The sequence below is a fragment of the Liolophura sinensis genome, chromosome 9 (genome assembly GCF_032854445.1).
Source record: "Liolophura sinensis isolate JHLJ2023 chromosome 9, CUHK_Ljap_v2, whole genome shotgun sequence".
NCBI classification, from domain to species: domain Eukaryota; kingdom Metazoa; phylum Mollusca; class Polyplacophora; order Chitonida; family Chitonidae; genus Liolophura; species Liolophura sinensis.
Window position 1 is genome coordinate 2,365,922 of NC_088303.1, and position 11,974 is coordinate 2,377,895.

At 37.4% G+C, this 11,974-nt stretch overlaps 1 protein-coding gene across 1 annotated transcript in view; it reads left to right on the forward strand.

Annotated features, from left to right (window-relative positions):
* Positions 1-11,712, forward strand: part of LOC135474762 (nucleoporin SEH1-like) — a 29,039-nt gene extending 17,327 nt beyond the window's left edge. Inside the window, 1 exon segment of the mRNA XM_064754351.1 lies at positions 9,116-11,712. Coding sequence (XP_064610421.1) covers positions 9,116-9,206 — 91 coding nt within the window. The 3' untranslated portion in view covers positions 9,207-11,712.
* The last annotated feature ends 262 nt before the right edge of the window (positions 11,713-11,974 follow it).

Here is an 11,974-nt window from a genome sequence, read left to right on the forward strand (position 1 = left end):
TTCCTCCCACCATATATGTTAGACACTGGCATACAAGTGAAATATTTTTGAGCATCGTTTAAAAAACGAATCAGATAAATGAAAAAAATAAACATTTAAACACGGCCTTTAATAATAAGTACACACGATTTCTCTTCCATACACACATACCCAAGAAACTGTAACAAAATGTGTACACACGATTTCTCTTCCATACACACATACCCGAGAAAATGTAACAAAATGTGTACGCACAATATTGATGCTTTGATTGCCCAAAAAATAGAATTTCCAGACAAATAAAGGACGCATTTTTTAATCCTCACACAACGGATGTGTTTGGTATGAGAAGGTCAGTTGTCCTTTTTGATATATACCTTTATCAGTAACAGAGGTGTATTATGTTCAGTAACGGAGGTGTTTTATGTTCAGTAATGGAGGTGTTTTATGTTCAGTAACGGAGGTGTATTATGTTCAGTAACGGAGGTGTATTATATTCAGTAACGGAGGTGTATTATGTTCAGTAAAGTAACCCTGTGAATAAGCATCGGTCTTGAACGGCTTTGCTGACGTCTAGTCATCATTGGTTAGTATATCTGTTGTCCACTGTTTGTCTTGTTTAAGTGAAAGGATTAAGTTCATGTCTATTTTTGAAGGAACGGACCAAGAAAAGAATAGGAAGAATTATTTTTGTAATGAAGAGATATGTTATAAAACTATACAAAGTAATTTTATAATTGGTGTGAGGTCATTACATACCATTTGGCAGTTACGTGTAATTCATGTATGGCTGCTGTAAGTGAAATATTCTAAGTATGCATGAAACACCAATCCGATAAATAAGATAAGTAAGTAATTCATGTTTAGGCTTTAACGGTGATTGATTGAGCAGGTACTTAATTGACATAAATTGCGTTCGGAAAGTTTGATAATTCAGTAAGTTCATAAAGCATGATCATTCTACTCCAAGTTAGGAAGTTTCTTCTTATGTTTTACCTGTGTCAATCATGCTGATACCTCAACCTGGAACTTGGGCAATTGGGAACTTGTCATTATGTCACAGATTTGAAAGGTTTGAACGTAACAATTTCTGTGCTAGTTTGTTTTGTATAGATGAACCACCTGGAGAATAATGAGTATAGATGTGAGCAGATGTGAAATGAGGAGTCAGTAAGAATACCAGAGAGCACAGTAACCCTATTGTATTGTCATGTATATGTGCCACCCATGCAAGTGTTGCTTTGTTTGTCAAGGCTCACTTTTCTGGGTAAACTTCTTGTTTATACAGAATACAGAATTATCCACTTACACGTGACCACGGCATTTATATATGTCAGGCTAGGCACAACTTTCTCGTACAATATTTATTTACCTGTTGCAAAAATCTTTCATCCCAGCAAGTTTTAGCAAATTTTTGTGTTTGTGTCAGTGAAAAAGCAGTTTGAAATGTGCCAGTTTGTAGCTCTTATACTTTTGTTACCAATATTTTGGTGCCATTAAAGTTTGTATTTACCTGACTATATATTGTGTCCAGTGTTTTCTGTTTTATCTTCAAATGTTTTCTTCATAATAGGCAAAAAAATCACGTTGAATCCAAATAGTGAAGGATTTATCTGTAGAAATTAGCAGTGTAGAAAGTGCTTCTGCTAAATTTCTTTACAAAAACAAATCATTTAACAGACAACACTGGACAGTTTTTGGTATTCCTGTTTCACTAAGATGCATTATTTGTACAGCCATGTTACTTTCTGTTTCAACCATTTGTCATTGTTCAGTCATCCTGTATAACTTCATTTCTGGAAACCTTGAAGTTTTGCCGTCTGGAAAATTCAGACAAGTTTTGAAGCCTATGGGGCAATAATGACTTTAGATAAACTGCCTCAAAAGCAACCAATTTGTCTATAAAAAAAAAAAAAGAAAAGAAATTCAAAATTAGAGGTAACAGCACGGGTTGGCCCAAAACTGTGAAAGGTACCTCAATGGCAGGTGTTTGTCTTGAGTCCTAGGTTTGATGTTGGACTAGGTCAGAATAAATAAGTGAACTTTTTTTGCCTTCGGTGCCACACTTCTGCCACCTCAACAAAGGTTCATTTTGAAACCTACAACTGCAATATTTTACTGACTGGTCAAAATTCACAAAAACAGGCCAAATGCCATGAAGGTACAAAAGTCATGTGTCAGTGTTTATACAGAGTGCAGGTCTGTACTTTCACAGGAGACACGAAGTAAGTGCCTGAGAGCTTTGGCACTTCTCTCAAGAAAAGTACATGGAATGTGGTATGACTCCACCAGAGTCTGAGGATAGGCAGAGACGTAGGATTAGGTTATTGTCCTTTTTTTAATAAACTTTTTCCCATGGTAACTCTAGAGCCCTACTTCCGTAAAGCTTCCTTAGACCAAGGATATTGTCAATCACCATGGCTACGCAGTTTTAAAAGATATGTTGCCAGGGTATCTAAGAGCATGGTGCACTTTTCTGTGTTAAGGGGTCTTTGTGCATGTACGGCCATGTATTCTTGCAGATTACCAGCTTGGGTAAAATCAGAGTAGATTTGCATGCAATTACATGACCTACAGGAATTGATCTAGATTTCACCACAAAAAATGTACCATGTCACGAAACATTACCTGTGGTTCAGATGTTTACATTTCTCCAGTAGGATACCATCTTGCTCTATCCTCCAAGCAAACCTCAAGACATCTGTCCAAAACCAATAGAACTCTCAGAAACTGGCAAAATAAGGCAGATCATGGACAACATTTCACTTAAACTTTGGTACAGGTGTGTAAAATTGACTCTCAAAGGCACTAAAGGCCTAAGTGATACTTCTGATACCAACACTGAAGTTTTTCTGATAAAATTTATAAGTGGCCATATAAATTGGATGAATCAGTGAGAGTCGATGAGGTGTGTCCAGTTGAAAAGTGCTACACTTTAGGTGACATACGTGACCTTTTCTGACCTCTGCTTTGGACTTCATCATTGTGATGATGTACTTTGTCGTCATGGTGACCGTTGATCTAAGTTATGATTAAGTTGTGCTGAATTCCGTACAGTTCAACGGGTATGATTCGGCAGATAGATTGTACTCAGGTTTTGGAATTAAAAAGTAGCTCCTGTGGAGTGATGGGCAAGTCTTTGGCTGGGACTGATTTCACTGACCTGTTAATGACTCTTAGATGCTTAGTAATCTACTACCAAGCATTAGCCTTGGAGGTGAGCATGGATTGAGTCTTGAGCCTGGTCGTGCCACTAACATGAACCTCTGCGTACCATTGGTACATAATGGTTTAACACTCATTCTAAGTGTACAGGCCAGGTACTGTTTGGTTAGGTTTCGGCATACTGTAACTAAACGGTGCGCTGTGCGTGGTGTCTGTCAGGATGTACTGTATTTGAGCCGAAGTCTGACCTGTACATCTCCACTTTCAAAGCCACATAAAAGCATTAAAATGATAATTTGATGCCAGTGATTACAATTTTCTCGGAATAAATTAATACGATAATTAGTAGTGATTATATAGAGCTCAGGCAGAACTACAGATGGCACTACATCTGTCCTACTGAAAGGAAATGAAAGATGAGTGCCTTGGATTCATAAATCCAAAGTTCTATCATATGAATAGACCTACAGCTTATAATAGCAATGTCATGATCAATTGTGCCAAGATGTTTAACCGTCCCTGTAGACAACCACCTAACCCCCCACCGACCACCACGCATAATAAGAGATTGACTTCAAAGCATGATTTAATTTAATGGAATACAGAAATGACACAGATTGGCAAGTTAAATCTGCAGTACCCAAATTTGTGTCAGTGAAACGTTCAAACCAGAGCAATGACTACAAGTAATGTACACACAAATCACAGTGATAGCATTTATCTCATCAGGTACCTGTTTATAATAGGAAGGTATATAGAGACGAGCATGGCCGTTTGCCCATAGGTCTGTTTTAAATCATTCTTCAAACCAATCTCCTTTTGTTCTTGATGGATTCTCCAAACTTCACAAATCTTTTCAGGATGACATGCGAATGTGGGTTTTGGGCATGGTACTTCAGTTATCTCCAAGTTATTGCCCTTTGAAAAGAAAGCTAGGAGAAATAAGTGGGGTTTTTTTCTGTTCAAACTAATAGCCCTAATCAGAAAGGAATTCAGAGCAGAAAGTGTCAGGGGTTCTTCATGAATATCAGTCAAATTTTGGGGATATATTTATAGATGTCCATATCAAATTTTGTATGTTTTGGGGATATGTTTAGATGCCCATATCAAATTTTGTATGTTTTGGGGATATGTATAGATGTCCATATCAAATTTTGTGTGTTTTGGGGATATGTATAGATGCCCCTATCAAATTTTTTATGTTTTGGGGATATATGTATAGATGTCCATATCGAATTTTGTGTGTTTTGGGGATATGTATAGATGTTCTTATTAAATTTTGTATGTTTTGGGGATATATGTATATATGTCCATATCAAACTTTGTATGTTTTGGGGATACATATATAGATGCCCGTATTAAATTTTTTGTGTTTTGGGAATATATGTATAGATGTTCGTATCAAATTTTTTGTGTTTTGTGGATATATGTATAGATGTCCGTATCAAATTTTGTATGTTTTGGGGATATATGTATAAATGCCTGTATCAAATTTTGTATGTTTTGCGAGTATATGTATAGATGTACGCATCAAATTTTTGTATGTTTTTGGGATATATGTATAGATGTCCATATCAAATTTTGTGTGTTTTTGGGATATAGGTATAGATGTCCGTATCAAATTTTGTATGTTTAGGGGATATATGTATAGATGTCCGTATCAAATTTTGTATGTTTGGGGGATGTATGTATAGATGTCCGTATCAAATTTTTTTTTTGGGGGGGGGGGGGGATATATGTATAAATGTCTGTATCAAATTTTGTATGTTGGGGGGATATGTATAGATGTCCATATCAAATTTTTTGTGTTTTGGGGATATATGTATAAATGTCTGTATTAAATTTTGTATGTTGGGGGGATATATATAGATGTCCGTATCAAATTTTGTATGTTTAGGGGATATATGTATAGACGTCCAAATCAAATTTGCAGTGGGGCACATGAATTATTTGCGGAGTATTGACTCTCTCAGGATGAAGCCTAGGCTGGGAGATATTACTGGGTTGTGAACACAGATTCCACATGATTATTTTGTTCAAAACAACACGTACTTACGTATACATAATGATATTGATGTTGACGCACAATTTGCTTCTGATAGGATTAGTTGATTTCAAAGTTTGTAGCCTGGTTTGGAAAATATGTTTAAGGTTTGTTAAGCCATCCCCATCTAACATTTGTACGTGGTTATTTTTCCAGAGTTCCATGTCTTGAGTAGGTTCTATGTCAGCATATTCTTGTAGATGCTCTTGCGGTCCACACACACAGAACATTTGTTGAGCAGATATTGCGTCTAAAATATTTGTACGGGGCTGGGGTATTTGACGAGTAGTGTAACTCTGAAAAACAAAAGACTGATTTGACTCAATATTTCAGCACTTTATTTTGCCATCATCAGGAAAATCAGTTCTGCTGATGATGGCAAAATAAAGTGCCGAAATATTGAGTCTTTCGTTTTTTGGAGTTACAATACTCGTGAATTACATTAAACTAATGAGTGGAACACAGGGTTGTTTGGGTATTCACCATCTATTGTCGACTCTTGTTTTCTTTTCTCTCGCTGCCTGTTAAAACACACACACATATATATATATATATATATATCAGGTTTTGTTAGGGTGGTCTACCTGCATTTTGTTGATAGTGAATTGTGGAATCAAGATCTTAGCATGTATGTAAACCTCATATATGTACCAGAATGCAAGTACTTTGTGTTTATATGTGGAATTTTAGGCTGTCAACCTTTTTTGTCACCAAGTAGTTTCCTTCCAAGCCTGTTAATACTGTGTCTGACAGTGGGAAATTCATCTGTCAAATACCAGATTTGAGGACATACCTACTGCTTGAAGGCAATGTAGTGGACCTACTTTATTTCTTATTTAAACTTCTTTTTCTGTTCCAGCATGACCACTGTAATTGTAAGCTCCCTTGGTCTTTATTTTATGCTGTCTGTCATACTGTCATGCACAGAATGTCCAGACAACTCCAGAGTGCTTTGACTGTGTGCTGAGATTTGGGTTTTCAGCAATGTTCAACAGTCGCCTTTGATTTCCAACTGACTAACTTTGTCCAGACAATAACTGAAAAATGCTGTAGCCAATAGGAGAGTTTCGAATTTGAACTTTGTTCTGGCTAGATTAAGGTAAAAAAGAGCTACTGTAACTTATCCAAGATGTTGGGCCTGTATTGCTTGGTCACCCTTTACTATAACACGGGTGTTGGAAAAAGGTTTCACAAAAAGTTACATAGAGTAGACAAAGGATGGAGAAAATTGAGGAGCTCAACATTTATGAATTTGAGAAGTTTCGAAAGGAAAGAGGTGTCTTTTGTGCCTCTGGAACACGGTGAGACAATCGATCAATACATTAATATCAACAAAGGTTGCCTAACATTTTAACAAGTCACATAATACAGGACTGTTTTTACCTTCAATGACAAAAGAGTTTTACTCTATAGTTTTCACACATAAAACAATATGGATGTTGCCTCCGTCCATTGTTTTGTAGTTGTTCGACATTGTTGTCAGCGACAAGGTGGCTGGGGTTGGCCTTCATGATTAGCGAAAACAAGATGGCCACCACAGCCATCTTTGCTTTCTTCTTGTTAACTATGGCCAATAACTTCTTGAAAACACTGTAAGTGATTGCCTTCAAACTCGTGGTATAACATTAATGAAGATGAAAGTGCATAACTGCCACTTTCGTTCAAATTTGTGTAGACGATGATTTGAGAACTCTATGACCGACTACATTCAAACTTGGACAGTTGTCTTATGACAGATTGATCTTCAGAGATTGGTTTTCACCTGTGGGGGTTAACCAGTTTGGTCCTTTTTTTTCTGTAGAACATTGCCCAGACTATATTTCCATGCTGTGATCAACTCCTTTCAGACGTGTGAAGTTGTATCAGTCAGAGCAGCTGGGAGTGGTTCTCAGCTGTGCATGTTTGATTAAAACAAAATAGCTACTGGAGCCATTTTGGTCTCCCTGTAGAGAAACTTTACATGTACAAAAATTTGAGTGCTATGGACAGATTTCATTGAGGATTGAACAGCATTGTGACATGTGTGAGAGGACAGCTGTGAGTGGCTGGGATCCTCATTCACCACTTCCTGTCACTGATTCGCTGGGTTTGGCGACTTTTCAGCCAATAACACATCAGGAATTGGAAATGCTTATCCAGGATTGGTACCTATCCAGTAGGACAATTGGACATACTGATGTCAAACTTTTTGTGACTGACAGCTTAGTTTCTTCACCCTGTTACATATAGCTGAAAATGGTACAATGTGTCAGTAAACACTCTACAGATGTATGTGTGCTGTTGTCAGGTAGGTTGTTTGTGTGGGGGCTGAATAATGTGTGGGTAATGCCAGCTATATATGAGGAGTAAGCACTTGCTGTAGTAGCTTGTGTTATGAATGGCTGGAATTTGGCCTAGTGTCTTGGAAGGAGTTGTGTTGCAAATTGGTTAGACAGATGGAAATGGGCAATGCATCATAAAAACACAAATTTGTGTACATTAAAACTCTTTACACCCCACAGGCAACTAATCCTGATATTTTTCTCTTTGTGTTTGCCGTTCAAGGCCTCGTGGACTCCCCAAAAAGCTTCTGCGTTCTATTCCCCTGGTAAAGGAGCCTGTGGTGGAAGAAGCGCCCTCTACCTGCTCCTCCTCTTCCTCCAGAAAACGCTCTCTGTCTGTCTTCTGATCTGCTGGGGGGAAGTTTGGGTGATTCCCCCATTGCAAGTATCTCTGTGTGGCAACCTCCCCTTTTGATTTTATGGAATAGCATGAGGCTTTGGGTGGTGACACAATAAGTTTTGGTGAATACTTTGATTTGGCTGTCTGTAATTCTTTATTTTTGACTTCTTTTATGTGAAGTGAAAGGACATTTTCTGCTTTCATTTTTTTGTCACTACAGTGTGATTCCCCTTTTTATTCCTTTGGCATGAAACTTAGCTCTTCATATCACCCAGCTGGCCATTGCATACAAAATTCATATGGTTACACCACAATCTGTTTCACTGCTTATAGGTAGATACACGTAAAGCTGTGTCTCAAAGTATCTCATGTTTTCCTGCCTGGTTTCTTTGACACTGTCATGCATTTTCTAAGGGGCACTACAGCTAATTGTTTCTGCAAATTGGTGCACCATGCATGTTAGTAATACCTGATTAGGCGCCGTGTTTCTGAATTTTCTTGAAAGTACTTCTTTGTGGAGTAACAGCTTACATGTGGTTAGGTGTTACCTTACGCATTGTATCCGTTCCTACCTGCATGGCCACTGGTATTCAGCCTCTATTACCTGCATGTGTGTGTATTGGTTCTGACCATGCTTTATAATACATGTATCATTCATCATGAGAATTCAAGTTATAATAGCAATAATAACGTTCATCTTTTTTGTGAGGTTATACAGTCAAGTGACTGAAGCCCTCCACGCCTACACCCATTATGGTCACTAGAGCTCTTATCTACTCAAACTCCACCTAGGTCTTTCAAATGTCTGCTGTGGCCCAGTTATCGGGCTCCAGATGAAGTGCAAGGCTTATGCAGTCAGTGAACTTAACATTTGTCAGGCTCAATACTTTACATTAAATCCAAGGAATGATCTCAGATTCTAACTATGACCCAGTAGAATCTATAAACCTTAAACATGTTCAATGCAGTGGGTGTTTTAGATGTTTCTGGTTAGAGCTAAAATAGAGAAAGAGTTTGTCTTTCCACTGTTTTGTGTGAATGGTCATGGAATATTATTTGGTGACATTTTAAGCTTACTCTTGTGAAAGGCAAAACTTTCCACTTCATGCTTTGCATATTGGAGGTGAGATGTATCTCAAATCCTTTCTCACTCAAGCAGTAATGAAGATATTTAAAGTCTCTGTGCGATACCCCTATAAAACACTTGTATGGTATAATTTGCATGTGACGCCGTTGACCTAACCCCTGATTTTTCTTTGTGAACAGGGAGGCACCCACAGGCATGATGAACATCAAGAGGAATTCCGGATGGCCACTGTTCAACACCAAGAAGGACCAAGGGAAATATTACTACTGACCCCTGCAATCTGGGGGGCATTCCTGCAGAACTTCAAAGGCGTTGTATGCATGCCACATGGCTGGGAAATTGACTGTATACATGGGTTATTTATGTATGCATACATGTGCTGTACAAAGTAGCATCAGTTTTGCAGTAGAGACCTGGGCTTGGTTTCGGGTGTTGTCATATGAGGAAGTGTGAATAGGCATATGCACATGTACTGCGTATTTGTGCTCTCCTGAATGTTGTGTAGGGCTTGACATTTTCTTTGATGGTGCTATCATAAGTTGGTCAAAACTCATCCTGTGTGCAGTTATTGCTTTAAAATAGCAAGTAATGCAGTATTTATGCTAAGCAAAAGCATTTGTGTGTTTAGTAGCAGTTATAGAGTAGATGAAAGAGGGCTGCCGTTTGACAAAAATGAGTAACCAAACAAGGATGCATGACCCCCCACCATACAATATGGTAGCAATGTTTTAGCAATACTGAAACCATTATTGAAACCAGAACATGTCTCAGTTCATCAAAGGCCATAACAAATGGGTGGCTTATGGTTTTAATGCCAAGAATCTCTTGTATTACTCACTTAGATGATATGTTTTGACTTGTCATTTTTAAACATTGGATTGCACATTCGCGTCTTTCATTTGTAACTTGAACAATATTTCTGGTATGCTAGTATCATTTCAGCTGTGTCCTCTGTGATTGTGATGATGTACATATGTTGTATTACTAGGCTACATCCATAGCTAGTTGTTCCTATGAATTTATTACAGTAACACCTACACTAACGAAAGAGTTAAACTTGCATAGCAATATAATTTCCATTTATGCACCAAGGCTTATACATTACCCCTACAATGCATTGCGGCCCATAGTTGTAGCATTAACATTGTCAGTCTTTATAGAACACCATAGAACTAGATAGGCTGCCTATGCAAAGTAGTGATTGCCTTGAATTGCCACAGCATTGAAGATGACTGCAGATATTATTTCTCCAATAACCAGTCTTAATTACATTTGTTCATTATGGTTTTACAGTGCGTAATACAGTGTATTTATGATTTATATAGATTCTTTTTTGAAAGGCGGGTAAATCTAATTTATTTGCTCAACTTGTCATATGTACAATGTAACTGATCCTATTGTGTGCTGTTGTTGCCTACTACAAATCACATGTGTAACAAGAAAGAAAGAACCAATTACTGTCAGTCTGCAACAGTATGTATTATATTTATTGTCAGGGTTGTTGTCAGAAGTGAAATACCTGGATTCAGTCCAGAGTGTTGTTGCACCAAAGAAATTAAAAGATAGAATTTTTAGTTCCACCCTCTTCCACGCAGCATAAGGGCAGTGGTGAAGTAACGGAATGTCATTGCATCTGTTTTGTGACTGGGAGGGTGTAGAGTTCATTCTGGTGTCACCACAATGGTGTTCTGAAAGTGTTTGTATTGAAAGGTACCTGTTACAACTAGCCAACTCTTGCGGTTTAGCTGAAATAGTACTGAAAGAGAAAACGCCCCAAACAAGAAAAAACAAAGGCTGTCACTTTGATTGCGTAATTTTTATTCAAGCTGGCTAAAATGTTAGTACTCCGTGTTTTTGTACATGTCTGATGAAATGTAACACTGTCGTCACAAAGTGTGACCCCGGTATTTTTGTACACTTTGTTCTGTAAGTCTTTTTTCTTTTTTGTGGTGATACTAATAAGCTGGTACTGGTGACACTAAAGAGAGAAATTAATTCCAACCCCGTGCAAGGACCAAAATTTGTCAGTTCTTCATTTAACCAAAGATAGCAAGTTATATTCATGATTTTAGCCTCCTTGCTTCGTGGGGTTTTATATGGAATTTTTTGAAAATATTTACCTGTGCTCATGGACATTATGTACCTTATGCCTCAGGCTTAAACAAGGTGACATGTCTATCCCAGATATGAGTGCGAGTAGTGTAGGTTAGAAAAGCAATACATAGCTTCCTAGATGTTTCATTCCATGTCATTCACACTTATCACTATATATTTAAATTTGGTGGTGCTAAGATATTTTTGAGACAAATTCTTGAGACAACAAGCCTCCTTGCATTGTTAGAATGCTGACATTCATTACAATGTCATGTTTCAGGTTTAGTGTTTTTTCCTTTTGTTTTTCAGTTAATTCATTTATTTGTTTTCATCTCATACATGCCCATGCTGAAACCAAAGAGTCAGTATTACATGTATGTCATTGTTTTTTGTATATCTAATATATTTACCTGTATAAGTTTTTGTTTGCATGCCTTCATGATGAGGTATCAAGAAGCAAGACAGTAAAATGTCTGTACTGAATGAATGAAGTTTCTTACAATTGAACCCATGGAATGTCAGGAGGTTCCTGAATTCGGATTGGTACACATGAATTTGCATTGCTAGGTTTTCCAAGGCTGATGCCTTTTTTTTTTCTTTGAAAGAAGATATTCTTCAATGTATTCTAGTATTCTTGGTGGCCTAAAGTGTTGTTTTTTGTGTGTGTGTGTGTGTTTTTTTTTAATTTACATGTTAGATCAATTCATAAATATGTCTCAGATAAAAAAAAAATCAAAATAGTACCTTAAGTTGGCTGCATATGGTGTGTAATATTATTTTTATGTACATAGACTTGAGTGTCCTTGGCAGCTACATGGTTTTGTGATTTATACCATACCAGCGCTCTAACTGAACTTTTTCCTTCCTCACAAAGCATGTGCACAAATAGAAGCCAGTGCATGGCGTTTCTTTTCTTTTTTTTTTTTCATTTTTTACTTCTTTTT